This window comes from Choristoneura fumiferana, chromosome 2 (genome assembly GCF_025370935.1).
Source record: "Choristoneura fumiferana chromosome 2, NRCan_CFum_1, whole genome shotgun sequence".
NCBI lineage: Eukaryota > Metazoa > Arthropoda > Insecta > Lepidoptera > Tortricidae > Choristoneura > Choristoneura fumiferana.
In genome coordinates this window covers 14,358,762-14,377,488 of record NC_133473.1, presented here as the reverse complement: position 1 = coordinate 14,377,488, position 18,727 = coordinate 14,358,762, and the positions used below count along the sequence as shown (strand labels likewise).

Below are 18,727 nucleotides of genomic sequence, written 5' to 3'. Positions count from 1 at the left end.
TGCTTTGACTCAAACAGGCCCAGTTCAGTCATCTGTTTTCACTGGGGAATCCATCGCAATATTGGAGGCTGTTGAATTCTCGGAATCACACAGTGTTCCTAAAATCCTAATTTTTTCTGATGCTAAAAGCTGCCTACAAACAATAGTTTCAACCATTTCAAAATGAAAACTAAACTCCAATAATTTTGAAAATCAAAGAGGCTTTAAACCGATATGAAAAAAAGGACTAGAAGTTACTCTTGCATGGATTCCGGTCCATTGTGGCATAGTGGGAAATGAAAGAGCGGACATGTGGGCAAAAGAGGCCATCACAATTGGTTGTCAGGACTTTAAGACTATCTTACCATCAGACCTAATGATGTCCGCTTGAACTGATTTAAGGATTTCCTGGCAGAACATGTAGAACCTCTTCAGACACCAGAAAGGCCGACACTACGGGAACATTCAACCATTAATTCCACGTAAACCTTGGTTATATCACTTCCGCTCTGCTAGTAAATGGGTCACTTCTACTATCTGTCGACTCCGTCTAGGTCATGTCTGCACTCAGGTGTTTTTATCAAAAATTAGAGTACGGGATTTTGCGAATGCGGTCTTAATGTACCCAACTGGATCAATTTTTTTTTATCAATTTTGGTACTTATTCCCTTTACGATGGATTGCCGAAGGATGTTCCGCACCCTATGAATTTTCTGTCACGTCTTTCTATACTAGATTCTCCTCTTTTAAAAATATTGATAAAATTTATGCAGTGCCACACCATTAAATTTTAGCAACTGTAGCATGCTTAATATTATATATTTCATACTTCCTCTTCACTTTATCCTTTTATGTTAGCATGGTTAACTGTCTGCCATTCCCTTCTGTTAAAAAAAAAATCGTTTCATCTTGTTATTGTCAGTGTACCGTCCATAACCATATGTTATTTGTTTTAGGTTTCCTGACTGTTCCTCCCCCAAAAATCAAAATTATATAAACCGAACAGTCTCCGCATGCGTGTAATGTCTCCCCATCGACATTGGCAAAATACATCTTGCTAAAAAAGCAAGGGTGAAAGCCATAAAAAAAAGTTCATTAATATCTCTGTACTGTGCCGTTGATTAATAATAATTATTTAATTATTTCCGTAGCTTATCATCTCAACGTTTGAAGGTGTAATAATAGTTTGCCATCATCTACAATAAGTGCTGTGTTGTGAGTTAAATGTGAGTTGTGATAGTAGGCGAAAGGGCGTCCATTTGTATAGGTTTCCAAAATCCGAGACAGAACTCAATAAATGGTTAGTGTTTAAATTGCGAGAGATTGCGAACTACTTCTTCAACCTAACATTGCAATTATCTGGCGCAACAATAAATAAAATCCTAACAGGCACAGAAGCAAATCGTCTTCAAAATAAGGTTATGCAAGCGAGCGAAAAAAATGTAAAACGAGATTAAGAAATAAAAAAAAAACAAAAATAATAATGTTTTCTTTTTGTCCCGGATTTTTAAATAAATTAAAAAATGAATGTACCGAATATGAAGCCACTTACCTTTTTTGGCATAACAGACGATGTCACAGCACAGCCCCAAGAATTAAAAAAAAGTAACTGTCAAAATCTATAAGAGATATTCGTATGGCGGTTTTTTACCTATGGAAGTTACCCGTCTGAATGTTAGATCTCTGAGTCTGAGTAGTCTGTGGTTACCAGCCGAATAATACCGACTTGATATTTGGAAGCCCAGAGAGGCCCAGCAGGGCTACTCCGAAACTCGAAGTTCGTTCGTGTCGTGCGGTCCCTCTGACACTTATTCTATTTAATACGAGAGCGAGAGGGACCGCACGACACTAACTTCGAGTTTCGAGTTTCGGAGTAGCCCTGCAGACGGCTTCGAAATAACAGTGCGGTAGATTCCGGTCACGCAATATCAACCCGGTATGAATATAATATACCGCCTTAACATTCCCAACTTGATAAATGACGGCAAGATAATCGAAAGCCAATAATTGTTATTATAAACCTAACAACATCTTATAGTGACCATTATCAATATTAAAAATCTTTTATGTTTTAAATAAATAGATTGACTTGGCAATTGCACTAAAGTCAATGGATGGAGACATATTTTTCTGATTTCGCAATTACCGAGCATAGTTAGATCATGATAAATGTAGTAATTTTATCTCAAAAAATAGTAGATTGTACTTACAACAAGAGAGTAAAACGAGCCAGTTTACCCGAAATTGTATAGTCACCCGAGCTGGTGCCGGGGAAAATGAGTTTTTTACTCTGCTTTTATTTTGATTGCGAGATGAAATAGTAACAGTGGAAACAATTGTTCACTTACTAGATACTTACCTTTTATTTTTCATGCATTGTTTGCTATATGTATAATTATAAATTTTTAGTTTTATTGATTTATTTTGATTGTTTTTTTTTTAAGTAGCCTGAATAGTGTCCCACTGCTGGGCAAAAGCCTCCCCTCTTGATCTCCACAACTCTCGTTCTGACGCAATGTCAGGCCAGTAATTTGCGTACGTGTCCAGATCGTCCCGCCATCCCGAGGCATTGATTTTTTAGATTATAAAAAATATAAAGAAACTTTTTGTTTGTGGCAGTTGATTGCCTTGATCTTAGAGGAAATTTTTTACTTTATGCACTAGACTTTCAAAAGACATTTTATGTCGCCTAAATCACTAAATGCAGCATTAATACGAAGTTTACCAGCATGAGAACTAGAAGTGAAATAGGGATTTTCTGCAAACAAAATCATGGGCTCTAGAAAATTAAACCCGCACACTATTTTAATTAGACACATCATCCAAGTATACGGTGCATAATATATTACAAGAATCACAATCACCAGCACTATTTATTTTCACGAAGAAAGAAAATGACTCGAATTTTCCATACAATTTTGATGTGTTCATTTATTTCGTAACGACCCATAATAAACTGTATGAAAACACTTTTTTTTCTTTATCCTAATCCATAGCGCTCGTGATTCTCAGTAAGAAGAGCCCATAATTAGGTACCTTGTTCTGAAAAAAAAATCGACGAAGAAAGAAAATGACTCGAATTTTCCATACAATTTTGATGTGTTAATTTATTTCGTAACGACCCATAATAAACTGTATGAAAACACTTTTTGTCTTCATCAGAATCCATAGCGCTCGTGATTCTCAGTAAGAAGAGCCCATAATTAGGTACTTACTTTGTTCTGAAAAAAAAAAATATCTGAAGCTTTCATTCGAAATATGTAGTTAGTTCTACGGAATGGCCGCGGGCAACAGCTTGGAACGTGTTATTGTATCAGTATGTATACTTATGATCATAATTAACAATTTAGCACCTACAATAGAGCTACACATAATTTCCTGTGAAATAAAATGCTTTATTCACTTTCGTTAATGTTACTGAACATGTGACACGTTAACACTACTGCACTCAACATAAAGCATTTTAAAATGAAAATAAGTCACTACTATTGGAGTTTAATATTTTTTGTAAGTAATATTTTGTTTAAAACTGCTAATTTTAATAGAGAATAGATATTATATCTAGTATAGTTTTTTTGCCTTTTACTTTGTATTTAAGAAATCAAATTTATTTTTGTTAAGAATTTTCACAAAAGTCTTTTCTGTTTATCTGACAGATTGAATTAAGCGGCACATTTGTTGATATAAATGAAATCAAGAACAATATATTGCAATGGAAGCTACAGAATCATTTAAATTTTAGCGAGGTCAGATTTTTATTGGTTCACGCATTTATTTGAATTTCTACTATTTTTTATGAAATTTTTTCTCCTTGTACAATTTTGTTTTTACAGATTGGAGCATCTTCTAGTGGCATATTTGACTTTAGTGATGTAAAAAATAAAATTTTACAATGGAAAAATCAAAAACTAGCCGCACTTTGTCCTTCGAATGGGTAAATATTTAAAATCATATTTTTTGTACACGACGCTTACCTTAAAATTTAAAGTACATACTAACTGAAACACTTATTTTCTCTTGGTTATATAGGGCGCAACTGCAAAATCTATTAAACATTGTATGCAGTACAGCTCAACCAACTAATGTAACATTGAGAGATGCGTGTATCACTTGTTTCTCCAGTGTTACTTCTATGCCGGAAGTAAGTATTTTTTCGCAGAAATGTACCTACATTTCTTTAATATGTACCTATATTTTCGAATAACGGGCATTATCGTTTTGCTCGATTTGGCAGGGGCACTAACGCACCCCTAAATTTATTAACATTTAAAAAAAATCTTTGCATTCTAGGGTCCACAAGAATTAAATGCGTTGAGCACCTGTGCCACTCAATATTTTGTTAACACAACTTACGCTGCTTGTGCTACAGCTTTGGCGGTGAGATTAAACTTGATACTTACTACATAGGTTAAGCCAAGCCAACGAAATGAGATAAATTATGGCATGAGAGAAAAAGAAAGCGATTTATTAATATAGACGTATCTGAGAAGGACGAAGTATCGTATCTCGTCTTGTTGGCTTTGCTTTAGTAGCTCGTTCGTACAATAAATGTAGCAAATTTCTTCAAGTCATTTTGATTTGTGTCAATCCATGTATCGTTGAACTATCTTGGGTGCGACTTCTTGATACAATACGATTTTTTTTCAGACTTTATCGTCTTCAGCTTTAAACGTTCAACCTTCGGGTTGCTTTATGGGTTATTGTGATTTTGTACGATGTCTAAGAAGGACTAATTCAATCAACCTGGTAAGTATTCATGCTCAAGAGGTATTTTTCTTCAAATACATACCTACTTTTATTTCGATTCTGGTTTCTGTACGGTCTAAGCAACAATGTAATTATTTATTTGATTTTAGATTACCCAATGCACTCGAGAAGCAAGAACTGGAGTTAATATTACGCTCGATGCTGACAATGTTCGATTCTATACAAACGTGACCTCTTGCTTGTTAGCCAAAGCCCGTTGTAGCATCTTTAATCCAATCACCGGTGATCCTCAAACTCCTGGGTTTACATCAACCGGAGCAAGAGTCAGTAATGCTTTACAGTTTTCTGCAGCTGGCGAGCTAAGAATATTAGCTTTTTCCGCTGCAACACCGGTAACTTCTTCTTTTTGCTCGACGTCGTCAAATCTAACGCAAACAAGTTGGCTTACTAATTTATGTTAAAAGTTCTTTAATAATGAAAAGATTTCATTCAGATACTTTATCAGTTTTAAATGGTACAAGACTGCCTAAATGTGTAGGTACTACCTCTCGTGTGCTCGCTCGCTGTTTTATACAATTCAGTTATAGGTAGATTTATAATAAATAATGGTTTCACTTTTCGCGATTTTACTTTTTGCCATAAGCACTCGAGCGTACATTAACTGAACCCAAATCTTGGTTGGTTTTTGTTTGGTTTGGTCAAGGTTTGGTAGTCAAATCTATCCAACTGTCACTGTCACTTGCCAGCTGTCATAGTTATCCTACTGTCTGTACTAGTTTATTTCTTTTGCAAGAATTTATTTTAGTTTCATAACTTAAAGTTATATTTTAGTCAATGGGAAGAACACACGAAAATAAAGAGTAAACATAATTTTGAAAGTGCAACCTTTAAAATACGTCATACGCAGTCTGATCGTGAAGTCTTGTAAGTAATTACGCTTTTTTTTGTTGTTTACTTATAAACCGTTATGTTTATAATATAACCTTAACAATCCAGCCTAGAATTTGATTAGTACTTGCGGTTATTATCTACTGCTAACTTGATGAAATTAGAATTGTTATTCGGTTTTAATTTTGGTTTATTGGAACAGTGAACTCTTCTTTGTTGTTTTGATGTTTATAGTTTGATTTTTATAGATATAAAATATATTGTCCGACACAATGTAAATTGTTATGGAAATAAATATACTGAAATACTTTCAAAGTTTCTACTTTAACTTTCTTTGTCATTTTGAAAGAACAATCATTATTTTACTAAAATATAAATATAACTGTCTTAGTTTAAATTATTTTACTCACAGCAAATGCTCTGGTTACAACTTCAGTTGTTTTAAAAATAAATATTTTATTTAAGTCTGTAATTATTACATTTGTATTTGGTGTGTAAATATGTTATCTTATTTGCAAGTAATAAAAGTCAAAACAATTAGAGTAATGTATTCAGAATACAGTATTCTGTAACACTTCTACAAAATGCTTAATTTCTATCTAAATCTGTAATAGTATACAACATTATATTGCTGTCTTCCTCTAACCTTCTTGTAAATTTAATGATATAAGTTACTTCTACATGTTTGCTTGCTCTAACCAGCCATCCAAGTGGGCAGCAAGCATGTCAGGATAGCGGATAGATTAAGATTAGAATATATGTGGCTGTCACTAACACAATTGATCACATTAAAACATTTAATACATTTCTGAATCACGTGACTCATGGTACAATGCAAGGGAACCTGTTAATATTCAATCTAGTTTCCTGTTGGTAGGTCCGCCAACCCATGTAGAAGGTACTAAGAACTAACACGCCTTAAGGGAGTCGCAGGCGCATCGTTATTGTGTACGATTATTTCATGTTTGTATTATTAACCTACAATTAATACCAATCACTAAATGGAAGTAAGCAGGGGGTCGCTAAATATTTTTTCAGGCCAGAGCCAGGGGCCAGGGGGGGTCGCATCCTGAAAAAGTTTGAAAACGCTGGTTTAAATTACTTTAATATTAGCACATTTGCTGCTGGATTGTATATAAACATACATTCTTTTATGTTTGTCTTAATTGAGTCATAATTTAGATGCACATGTTTGTTTGTAGCAGCAGCAGAAATCATTAGTCTGGAAGCTGTCTTAACCAATCCCATGGTCAAGGGTTTTTGAGTCATCTTGCTTAAGTATCCTATGCTACAAGGTCAACGAAACTAGTAAATTGGTAAATTACAAACAATTTGTTACGCGCGCCGCATACACAAAGGCGCATGGAATTTTACACAGGTTAAATCAGTATCTTAAAATTTTCACTCATTAAGACATAGAAGCAAGTTTGTAATCGGCTTGATGATTCTAGAATATACAAAAAAAGCCTTAAATTAACAAAGATAAATCAGTCTTGATAAATTAGAAAAATAGAGATAAGTAGGTGCAGAACAAGGTAAAATAATTCTCAGCAATTATGAGCTTCCTTTTTTGAATAGTTTTTTTTTTAAATTTCTCATTTACTTAACACAACTAGAATATTACAAATATTATAGTACCTATAACAATTCCTATGAGAAAACTATTTTAATAAAACCATGATATCAAATCTAGAATAACAAAAAACGATTAGTGAATAAAAAAAAACATAAATAAATAGATGAAAATGATTTTAAATCCTTTTTTTTTTTAATTCAGTAAGCGATGAAAATAGTGTTTACGTCGCAGTTACATGAAACCAAAAAATGATTTCCTGTAATGTGCAGGATCCAGTGGGTCTAGTAGAAATTGATTAGATTTTTAACAATACTTATCATGAATTGTAATTAATTAATCAGTGGGGTAAGTAATTGCGTAACTGCATAACCTAAATTGCATGTAATTTTCGCTGTTGATCACCATTTAAAAATCAGAAATTAAAATCAATCGCATTAAAATCGTATGAGTACTTTTAAAATCAGATAGAAAAATGTGTAACCAAAAAAAAAATAAGTAATCTCTTTTGGAGGAAAATAAATGTAATGTTTAGCTAAAAGTCGTGCATGGTGTTTTTATGAATACAACTTGTAAGACCAAGAAACATTCATGTCATATGAACACAACCAAAATGGTCCCTACCATGATCACTGATTGGCCCCATAGTTAAAATTACAATTATTCCAAGTCATGTCACCACACCATTAAAGAAAGAAAGAAATAGTACATTACTGTAGAGGCGGGAAGTAGGGGGTTGCCGGCCGAGCAGAGATAGACAGCCGAGCGTAGTGCGTAGCGAGGCCGGATAGGGATGCGGATGCGAGGCCGGCAACCCCGCGTTCCGGCCGTGGCTTGTAGGTATAGTGCTTTTTTCAAACATGACATGAAATAAAATAAAAAAAACAAGAAATGAAGCTGGCGGGACGAGTGGCGTAACTAGGTAACCAAAGGCCCTGGGGCAAAAATAAACAAGGCCCCAACTAAATTATATAAAATAGGTAGTTTGTTCCGTATTCGTCGTGTTCCGAATTCGACGTACTCCAGATTTGTCATTTATAGTTTGTAAGTCAGAGTCCGAGGGGCCCCCTGAGCTCGGGGGCCCCGGGGCACCGCCCCGTCTAGCCCTCCGGTAGCTACGCCACTGGGCGGGACGCTAGTCTCGTCACCGTGTTGTGTGCGCTCGTGTCGCGCTGGCTGCTGGCGCGGCGGCTGCAGGCGGTGGTGCTGGTGGTGCAGCATTTTGTCTCTAACAAGTATGCTATGGCGGCGGGCGCGCGCCGTGCCGCAGCTCGCGTTGAAACAAAAGACGGGAAATTTGTATGAAATCTCTTTGCAGGCCGCTAGAGTGACCGCGCGCAGGCAGGCGAGCCGCAGCGCCTGCATGCAGCGCGATACTTCCCGGCCTATTACTTGTAAAACAACGTCAATATTTCATGTCATGTTTGAGAAAAAACATTTTTTCTCCAACTTGGTCGGAAATGTTCTCATTAATGTTGGAAAAATCGACCGGGAAGTCCATCGTTATATGCGTTTGATGCGATAATAAAAAAAAGTGGAATTACTTCTCGGACATGTCCGGGAAGTGTTTATTATTGTGCAGGTTTTTTACTTTTAATTTCATCCAAGACCGAAAATTCACCAAACAGCCAGCCAATTGTCCAATAATCACGCACAAAAACCGAGATTAAAAAAAAACTAAAATGAGAGAAAATAAAATGAGTTCTACAAGTAGTGATGAAAACTCCTAACTCGTAGCGCAGCATCTTTTATGAGTAAGGTTTATTTTTATTACTATTACTAGCTTTTGCCCGCGGCTTCGCCCGCGTGGAATTCGGTTATCGCGCGCTGTTCCCTCGGGAACTGTGCATTTTCCGGGATAAAAAGTAGCCTATGTTATTAGTATGAAAGTATGAATTAAAGTGTTAATTTTGTTTAGATTGTAGGTAGGTAGATTGTTATATAAACATATTGTTTCGAATAAATATAATGTTTTCGTTTTCTTTCCTCGCATATTTGGAGAAAAGCAGTATACATGCCTCGGTAGGAATGTCATTTCGTGGATGAGTATAGTTTTGAAGGACGAGGCGTACTTTTCCCACCCTCTGCAGTATATACTAACTCGTGACAGTTACATAAACGACAGGCATACGAGATAACAATGTAAGCAAGAAACTATCACGAAACGGACCCACCTCAGCATAATGTCGGCTCGAGAGCCAGCGATGGTCTTCCCGTGGGACCGTGAGGCCGTCATTTGCACGTTGCGCGTATGACCGGACCGTTAATTAGACAATTGTGAACGCGACCATTTCATGAAAACATGTTCTATTAACGCTTACGAAAATATGTTTTCAAATTTTACACCACGGATGCACCGACTTTATTAGGACCAAGGGCCACTTTGACAGATTATTAGCTAAAGGCGGGTCGCAGTAAATAAAAACAACTGAAATTAAGCATAATAATTTTGCTAGGTTTTCGCTATTTCTATTTGGTCACTAGCGGGCCGCACGTACAGTCGAACAAATTGAATCATGACCCAGGGTGGAACCTTTGTGCTACTAATGTCATGTTGATATCTCATGCTTTTGTCTAGGAAATCATAGTGAAATTGATTATTAAAAGGCTGTACCCTAGGTCATGATTCCATTTGTTCGACTGTACATCTACAACGAGCCGCATGCGGCCCGTAGGCCGCGATCTGTGCATTCCTTGTTTTGCACCATACTATACTTGGTTCTCAACGTGGGCGATTACGTCCTTTGTGGGCGTTGAAGGTTTTTCGGGGGCAGTGGCAGTGGAGCAATGCTCAGAGAAAATTAGGAAGCTTTTCTTAGTGCGAAAATACGTTTGAGAACCAATCCTACCTAATGATGCGGTGCTAAAAAAATGTTCTTTTCTTTACTTTTCGAAATTTAGTCATGCTTTGAAAGGGTCCTAAACATATTAGAGGGAAATCAATTTTAGATTAATTTGATTGTTATCTAATCAGTATCAGTCAATTTCTGAATTCATGCTGTGCATTCAGGTGTACAAAGGTAGGTAGTAGTTATCAACTTTGAATATTTGTGCATAATAGTTCAAAGATTGCGTGGTAGTGTGAACGTCCAGTTCTGTCTGTCAGAAAGAATCAATTTTTGCTACTCTTGATTTCAGTAGCAGCCTTTCGTAATCTAGGTTTTGCTGTTTTCGGTTTTTTCTTCACCTTCTTTGTTGATTGAATAGAGTCATCTGTATCAGAATTGTCAGACGGTATCGAATTATTTACTTTTGCGACCTTTTTATTTTGTACAGCTGTAGTGACAAAAGCACCCTTTCTAAAGCGAGTCTTTGCTTCTTTACTGTTAGGGATATTTCCTTTTTGCGAAGTCTGGTTTGTATTTCGGGGTATATCAGTAAAACTTGGATTATTCATGTATGGAGACCCTTCTGATTTTGTATGCTTGAGTCTGAAAAAAGCATAAATAAGGTCCTGTAATGCTAAATTTTGATATTTGCATTGCATTGAAGTATGTAATTGTATGAACGTTTCACGATTACTTACTTCCCTTTTTTCTTCCAGTTTCTATTTGTTTTGTTAGTAGATTCTATCACATCGTCAATGGAGTTTGGCACCTTCAGAGAAATCTTTTTCGTTTTAGACTTTTTCTTTTTCTTATCATCTTTACACTTTTTCCTCTCGCCTTCCAGCTCTTCCAATTTTTTAGAACATGATCTGTAAAGGACTATTTTCTTGGTACTCAAAGTCAAACATAAAACTAGCTCCCTTATTGTTTCCTATGCATTCGGCATAATATGGCGGCTATTCTCTATACAGTTTATTCGATGCGTGACATCGTATACATATATTTAATTTTAATATTGTTACCTTAATAGTGCCTCGCTGTCTGTAAAGTAAGAGTTCATGGCGAAGCTTGAGATTCCCCAGGATAGTGGCCCCTTGTCATCAGGCATGACTCCTGTCCAAACATTCCTCTTCAGCAAGTTCAATTTCACCTGCAGTTCTGCTGGTTGCGTGTTTCTGTTTTTGATTTCTGATAAATACCTGTTGATAGACATATTTTAACTGAGAAACTTTTGAAACCAGAATGTAAGTCGAACTCTAAACTTGTCCTTATTTATTGAGATTCTAGACCTAATTTTAGGTGACTTACTTCGGTGGAGGCAAACACCGGAACTGATGCCACGAGGCTGGATTTAGCTTAGGCTTTTCAATAGGTTCATTGAACATAGAAACGCTTCGAGGACGCCTGTTGAGAGCAGACTTCTTTTCTTTGTCAGAATGATACGGAGAATCACTAGTCTGGAAAATAAACATTAGCTTTTAAGTTATTAAATGAAATCATTTTCATGCCTAACTTAACGAATTTATTTACTTACTGGCGCTGGTATAATTTTGAGCTCTGGTGGCATTTTCTTCTTTCTCCTAGGCTTGGATTTAGAGGAATGCAGCAATCGCTGTACTCGTTTGACTGGACTAAGATTTTCTTCAACCGATTCAGCATCTGAAGATGCATCCGTCATTGCATCCGATGTGAGATCAATGGTCGCTCTTGAAACCTGGAAACATATTCCTCTATGATTTGTGCTTGATTTATTTTTAATATTAATTAGTAACTTTTCTACCTGTAAAGTTTCTCGTTTTGTTTTCTTCTTTTCAATTTTGTTTATTTTTTCTAACTTTATTCTTTGCCGTCTTGGTTGCTGGAATAGATGATTGATTTGATTACATTATATTCTGCTTATTAGCATTGACTTATCAAAAATAAAAATTAGTGTCTTTCCACTTACATCGCTGATATCTCTGTTAATATTGGGCAAGATTGGAGAAGAAGGTGGGGCAGGTTGCATTACTTCGAGAGGCCCCCTTATAGCTCCAGATTCCGAGCTGCTGCTTGACGTATCGCCTTCATCACTGTAAATTAGTTTTAAAGTAGGTTCTGTTAAAAGTATCTAAAAAAAGCTTACCAATCATTTCTTTTGATCCATCCGTACCTTGAATAATCAGAGAGATCAATATTAGTTGGTTCATCAGCATTAGAACCCTCTTTTAGTAATCTCGTTACAATTTTCGTCCTAAGTCTTTCTTTGCTTGGATCTTCGTCGTAAAAATCTAGTAATGTCTCACAAAAAGTTTTTCCTAAACTTTCATAATCTTGAACTGAGAAATGCGTTGATAATCTGCTTCCTAATTCTGAGCCCCCAAATGACGCTTCCATTGTATAGCTATTTGCTACTCCAAGCATCCATACAACAACTCTACCAGTTCCTTCTTTACTACGTTGAATTCTGAATTTGCAGTTTTCAAAAGAGAACTGAAATAATCGAAAAAAAATTCAAGGTAGTGTATATTGTATTGTAGTATTTGTAGTAGGTGTGTAGTAACTTGAAAATTAATTTATACCTTATCTGCAGCATTTTTGTGAAGCATCAGTGGAAAGACTTGTTCTTGCAGTCTCCTGTCAGAATTTTTTCTGCTTTCACATCCGTAAATGAATATGTTATGTTTTCGAGAGTGTGCATGTAAATCTAAATACATTGCTACACCACATTCTTCCTGTAATCTAAATAAAAAAAATCATCAATCTTCTATCGAATTAAGTAACCCTGATCATGACCAGACAACAATTAACCTATAATATAAATGTTACTACCTCCTTATCATCACTTTAGTATGCCAAACTGGAGTATGTGTTTCACTAATAACAGTACGGTATTGCCTGTTCAGGTCCTTCGCGGTCGCTCGCAAACTAGCAAAATGTCAGGATTGTAATCATTTATAATCGACTATTAGAAAATCACAAAAAAAATGTAGTCTTGCTTGACCTCTTGACTCGACCTGGATCGGCTTGGTAAAGGATACTACCGTACCCCTAGATATAAACTTTAATTAACTATCCAACGAATTAAGCATGTGATCCTGATCATAAATAAAGCTACAAATATTACCTCCGTATCATCAGTTTAGTATGCCAAACTGGTGGATACGTTTCTCTAATAACAGTACGGTATTGCCTGTTCAGGTCCTTTCCGGTCAGCGAGCACCGATTATTGCCAACGATTACCTGGAATATTTGTAAACTTTTAACAATATGTCACTAGGTTTTGTGTGAAATGAATAAAATCTAGGTCAACTACTCACGCCATCCGGGTTTAACATGGGCACAAGTTTGAATATAAACTTTTCACGCAGTTCGCGTGCTTGATTTGAATCACCAGTCAAATAATCTATGAAACCCTTCATCATCCACGATGATGGGGTTTCACCGGGGTGGACTCTTCCTGTTATTACGACAGCTTTCTTTTTCTGCAAAATAAAGCAAAGTCCTTTAAATTCTACGCTGATGTTTTGAAGATAAACGTCTCGATAAATGTCGAATACCTCACCTTTTGCTCCATTTCATTTGTGTTAGGAGGTGCGGTGATTGTTAAATAGTACACGTTATTTCCGGCTAAAGTTCTACAGAGAAGTCTTAGCTTAGAGAATGTTGATTTTATTGGGTGTGACTGTAGTCTAGATAGGTATTCCTGCAAATCAGAGTACGTGTATGGATAACAATGTGCGACGTATACAGCATCATCTGCGTGAGGAAACTCTATGTTGAACGTTAAAGTGTAGCTTGGAAATTGTTCTTCTTCTTCGCAACTGTAAATACAAGAAAAAATTAAGATATCAGTGTTTTTTGCAATTTTGATTGCAGAAATAGGTAAAGTACTCACGTTGGATCATTCTTGTAGTAGGCGATGTTATCGCCACATCTCCTCCAACCAATTGAATGTAAGTTAGCGTCTTTCGTAGAGTACAATAAAGGTCGCATGCCTTCGTTGTATAAGCTTTCAGCCTTCGATAAATTCACGATCGAAAATCTAGAATCGAGAATTTTTGTCTGGATAAATGTAAAGTGTGTGGTTGTACTTTGATAAGGCATAAACTAGTTTGTTGTTCCGAATAAATTACCTGTATGTCGTTTGCTTCTTTGTGTTTGTGACTTTAAAATAGAACCATTGCATGTGCCTATTTGTGTAAAGATCAGTTCTAAGATGAAGTTCGTAATAAGCTGATGTAATTTTGATTGCTTTTGCTAAATTTCCACTTTCGAATCGGGATTCGAATCTCAATTCGTCATCACCATTTGCAGTGGCACATGCAGATATAAAAAGTCTTGAACCTCCAACGGTAGAACGACTAAACTGAAACGAAACCATACATATATTCAAAGACGGTAGGACAGTAATTTTGACTTTGATTTCCTTTGCAATACTGATGTAAATACTTACGTAATTGACGGCACTCATTGGATAATACTGAAAGATGACTGTCCCAGCTTCTTCACCGACTGGTTGTGGACGTAATTCTTTTCCAGTAGGAACATAATATGGCTCTGGTGACGCTGGACTCCATGTTACGTGTTGTATTCTTTCATCAACTACCTAAGCGAACAAATGAAATATAAAATCTTGGCAAAACGTAGTATTAAGAAGTTATAATATTACTATTTGAATAGAATAATGTTTACTACTTACTTGGCATTCTGCTGGCCATCTTGGAGCTTGTTGCGGACAGTCCAGCTCTTTTGGAAGTGCAAAAAGGTCTCGTGGTTCTTTTAATTTCGCTGTAGTTCGGAATGTCTTAATGTCAGTATTTATTTCAAACTGATTCGTTTTTATATTGTTCTGGAGAAAGTTTGATATAAACGTTCCTATGAGAAAAAAACCATGGTTGATTAAACGTATTCGATAAGATTCATTGTCAGTAACGTTAAATTGTTGTAACTATTTATTGCGAAATACATTTCATTTCATTACATAACTATAATTAAGATTGGTTTTTTGGAATCTTTTTGTATTTTTTATTTCAATTCCAAATTTTTACTTTTACGGTCATCCCGTAAAACCTAAATTGAAAATACAAACTGAAATATAGATGCACAGAAAAAACAGAAAAATAAGACCATCACTGGGAATCGAACCCAGGTCCTCGGTAATCCGTACCGCGTGTGTGAAATAAAAAATACAAAAAGATTCCAAAAAAAACAATCTTAATTTGATAGCTTAGTAACGATATCTCTTGTCCGGGTGAGCGGTTAGTTCCAATGGAATGCCGAAAAAGTTTCTCGATGAGGGCTAGGGCATAGATGTCGCTAGCGTCGCTGCTTAAGTGACTAAGTAAGAAACACAAGCTGAGATATGAGGTGCATAGGGAAATTCGTGTCGGTACCGTTGACCATCAGTGGTGTAGCGGTATAGCACGCGGTACGGATTACCGAGGACCTGGGTTCGATTCCCAGTGATGGTCTTATTTTTCTGTTTTTTCTGTGCATCTATATTTCAGTTTGTATTTTCAATATAACTATAATTTACAAAAATGGAACACTCCCATATATTTATTTATTTCAAATTCCAATATCTCAAAAACGGCTGAAACGGTTTTGTTGAAACTTAGCTATAAACTACAGCAGGGGTCGGCAACCTTTTGGCAGACATGGGCCACATAGTGAAAAATATTGATAAAGGCGGGCCGCACTTGTAAGATAATTTTGGACCTAATAGATATTTACCTAGTTACCTATTGTAGGTAAGTACTATAAGTGATATTTATGGTGATATTACAAAACAATTGCGGGCCGCGAGGAGACAGGTCTCAGGCCGCATGCGGCCCGCGGGCCGCGCGTTGCCGACCCCTGAACTAAAGTATTGCAACTAAAAAGTTTACAATTGAAAAAAGGTCAGTCCTAATTGGTCCATGCCTTTGGTAGTTCTTACTTATGGCACAGACAGACTCAAAAGTACTAACTAAATAACTTATGACACCACTCTGTTTTGAGTCGGGGGTTAAAAATAGTGTTGGATGTACCCGCTCCGCTGCATATTATTATTTTTATTAATATGCTTATAAAGTTGAAATACAATTGGGACAGAATACCAAGGACATTGACTGTTTTGAAAAAGATTATTCGCGTTGTTATCGTTATTTATTACTTCAGTATTTATCTAAAGTTTATTTTCCTCGTGTTAAAGTGGTAAAGCTAAATCAAATTGATATGAATCGCTTTTGCTGGTCAAATCCGGAAAACTTTACCTTTATTGCAAATTGGGAATAGAGTAGCTTGTAAAGATTTAACTTGTTCTAAATTTGCTATTAGCAGATTGTCTTGCAATACTGGATCTCTAATGGGAATCGGGAGTGTCAACGTCACCGTCGTATTACTTATATACTCTTCCTTCCTTTGTTCTTCCATTTCAATCATCATGACGTATTCCTGTGCACTCTCCAGTTGTTTCCACCATAACATCTTACGGTGGTTTCGGTAATCATCCACGGAATTGCTAACGAAAACTTCGTTGATAGTCACTAATTGCTATCTGATTCTTATCGCTCCCTCGTAAGCCAAGCTTACTGTCACCATGGTTACGGAACTGGCGTATTGTTGTGTCTGTAAAGGGCGCAGCCTGCGGGCCTCGCGACGATCAGAGTCGGACTGACGACGATATCGTGCAAGAGCCCAATATTTTGGGCATTGGAAGACTATTACCCTTCGTATCATGATTCGATCGCACCAAATCTCTTCCAGTTTACGTCAGAAAGGCATCACGAATTAACATATTTCTGCAGAAACTTTTAAAGGCCGTATTTATGTTTGTATAAGATGATTATTTGCGTGTTTTACGCTGCGGGGGCCCGATGAAAAACTAATGAAACGATCATCAAATACATCAATAATTTCCAAGCTTATGGGTTCCATGACCTTATAAATCACGTTGCTAAGTTCATATTTCACTGAACTGAACCATTGTTTTAAGAGTCAGTTCATTCCACAGCAATAAAGATTGCCTAGTTATTTATATTACCTACTTACAATAGTCTCTCGTTTTACCTACCTTTACCGTCGTTTTGCGTGTCGATGTTTTCATTAGCCGAACTTTTTTCAGTGTCACCGGACATCACTGTAAAACTTCCTTTACCGCAACTTCCAAAATGATGTTTAGTTTACAGCTCAATTAACTTAAAAGGCCTAATGGCTATGGATAATTTTCGCCCCATGCTGCCTTGCCCGGTGTCTGATTGCTTATGTTCTCAAAGGCGAGGGCCGACACCTCTTGTTATATGTCTAGACTGCACGTCGTTAGCAATACATGTGCATATGGTTGTGAGGTGTACTATCTGCACATTGCTATTTTCGCGATTGTGTTTTAATCTCACCCAAAATTAAACGTTATCATTTTGGTTTAATTTTATCTTTCCTGCTAGATCGCGTTACCCCTGATTCACTTGTTTCTGGGAACATAATTTTGAATTAAGCTTCAAAGTAAGCTTAAGTGGACTGATTACTGTACTTTTCCATAGAAAGGTGAGGATTGTTTTCCTCGAAGTAATATATAGTACCTAACTCCTAGAAGGCCGGAAAGGTGACTGCACTCCCCCGTAGCTCAACGGGGGTTCCGTGTGGGAACGCTCAACTTCGCTAATGGCCCCTATTACGGTAATAAAACTTAAATCTGCTCATAGAGTTACGAAGCGAAAGATTTTCTGATAAGAAAGATCGATGTCAACATTGTAAACTTTTACTAAAGTTAGTTTTAAGACTTGTAAGCATGCAAATATTACCCCGGCTTATACTGAACGTTAAAAAGTATGAGTTTTTACTGATTTCTCTACTGCGATAAAAACTATGCGTGGCCGTTCCTAGGATAGATCTAGGAGCCATTTATGCGTGAACAGGTAACAAATAAACAGACAGTTTCGCATTAATAGTTAATGTTAGTACGGATCAGTTAAACACCGTGACCTTTAAATTGTTTTTCGGAGGTATTGATTTCTTGGTAAACTTGATATTCCTTTCGGGCTGGGCTATGGCGTTTCTATAGGTTATATTGGCTATATGTGGACATAGGCTACCCCTTCATTACCTTTGTTAAAAGAAGTTTAATTTTTGTTTGCTCATTCATCTATGACGTTAGAAACCTCTTTTTGTTTCTACGTTTAACCAACGAACGTTTAACCAGCTGAGCAAGACATGAGTTATGAACCAATTTAAATTCTTAATGCATGCTATAGATGGTTATATCAGCCTCTACCTCTGGTTTTACGTAATAAAGGGTTACCTAGGTTACTGCGATAGTAAAATCGATCCCAGTGTTAGCAAGAAGAACCTGTTCCTAGAATTTTATGGTAAGATTAAAAAACTTTAAGACTTCGTGCTTTTTTATAATAAGTACATCTCTGAAGTTCAGCTAATTTTCAATGATCATTCAAGTTTCTTGTATAAGAACATGGTGATCGCTTCATGCCATGTGGTTTGCGCTCTAGCTCTACATTCGAACGCATTCACACACGTATACTTTAGTACGTAGGTGTTCATCGAATTCCCTTCAGTGTTGCACTATAGCTTAATGAAAATTGAACACGGAAATCATACACCCTGCTTGTTGTCTCGTATAATGTTATTTGACTCTTGACTTGACCTCTTTTTGGTGTCGGCGCCCCAGTAGCATGTATAATCTTAGGCATTTGTTATATGTTATGGATATGAGGGTAAACTTTGTATAGTTTGGTCCCGCCTTTTTCTTTCGTTGTTTTGAATATGCTTCAGTCCAATT

General features: G+C 36.5%; 4 protein-coding genes across 12 annotated transcripts in view; 2 read left to right on the top strand and 2 right to left on the bottom strand.

Annotated features, from left to right (window-relative positions):
* The first annotated feature begins 2,392 nt into the window (after positions 1 to 2,392).
* On the top strand, positions 2,393 to 5,151 carry LOC141444293 (uncharacterized). Of its 6 annotated transcripts, none has more exons than XM_074109824.1 (8): positions 2,393 to 2,812; positions 3,330 to 3,486; positions 3,636 to 3,725; positions 3,813 to 3,913; positions 4,009 to 4,120; positions 4,270 to 4,356; positions 4,627 to 4,725; positions 4,836 to 5,151. In XM_074109824.1, exons 2-8 carry the CDS (start codon positions 3,448 to 3,450, stop codon positions 5,145 to 5,147), a joined length of 840 nt encoding a protein of 279 aa, XP_073965925.1. In that variant the 5' UTR covers positions 2,393 to 2,812; positions 3,330 to 3,447; the 3' UTR covers positions 5,148 to 5,151. The 6 variants fall into 6 exon arrangements, with proteins under 6 accessions (XP_073965925.1, XP_073965905.1, XP_073965895.1 ...); XM_074109804.1 differs by lacking the exon at positions 3,330 to 3,486 and adding an exon at positions 3,244 to 3,295; XM_074109794.1 differs by lacking the exons at positions 2,393 to 2,812; positions 3,330 to 3,486 and adding an exon at positions 3,151 to 3,295.
* A 369-nt stretch (positions 5,152 to 5,520) lies between these two features.
* Nadsyn (NAD synthetase) overlaps positions 5,521 to 18,727 on the top strand; it is a 29,444-nt gene continuing 16,237 nt past the window's right edge. The window contains exon 1 of the mRNA XM_074109736.1: positions 5,521 to 5,610. The gene's annotated coding sequence lies outside the window, so the exon portion shown is untranslated. The remainder of the gene's footprint in view (positions 5,611 to 18,727) is intronic.
* LOC141444331 (uncharacterized) lies at positions 5,888 to 9,299 on the bottom strand. 3 transcript variants are annotated; one of them, XM_074109870.1, is made up of 2 exons: positions 7,772 to 9,299; positions 5,888 to 6,643 (listed from the first exon to the last, which is right to left on the bottom strand). In XM_074109870.1, exon 1 carries the CDS (start codon positions 8,510 to 8,512, stop codon positions 8,183 to 8,185), a length of 330 nt encoding a protein of 109 aa, XP_073965971.1. In that variant the 5' UTR covers positions 8,513 to 9,299; the 3' UTR covers positions 5,888 to 6,643; positions 7,772 to 8,182. The 3 variants fall into 3 exon arrangements, with proteins under 3 accessions (XP_073965971.1, XP_073965974.1, XP_073965981.1); XM_074109873.1 differs by having other exon boundaries at positions 7,857 to 9,299; XM_074109880.1 differs by having other exon boundaries at positions 7,862 to 9,299.
* On the bottom strand, positions 9,311 to 17,135 carry Nna1 (Nna1 carboxypeptidase). 2 transcript variants are annotated; one of them, XM_074109725.1, is made up of 17 exons: positions 17,009 to 17,135; positions 14,654 to 14,829; positions 14,408 to 14,560; positions 14,088 to 14,320; positions 13,850 to 13,996; positions 13,517 to 13,775; positions 13,272 to 13,436; positions 13,079 to 13,194; positions 12,534 to 12,693; positions 12,125 to 12,444; positions 11,921 to 12,044; positions 11,756 to 11,833; positions 11,510 to 11,689; positions 11,284 to 11,432; positions 10,998 to 11,174; positions 10,674 to 10,844; positions 9,311 to 10,578 (listed from the first exon to the last, which is right to left on the bottom strand). In XM_074109725.1, the coding sequence occupies exons 1-17, from the start codon at positions 17,070 to 17,072 to the stop codon at positions 10,260 to 10,262; spliced, it is 2,991 nt and encodes a 996-aa protein (XP_073965826.1). In that variant the 5' UTR covers positions 17,073 to 17,135; the 3' UTR covers positions 9,311 to 10,259. The 2 variants fall into 2 exon arrangements, with proteins under 2 accessions (XP_073965826.1, XP_073965819.1); XM_074109718.1 differs by lacking the exon at positions 17,009 to 17,135 and adding an exon at positions 16,209 to 16,585.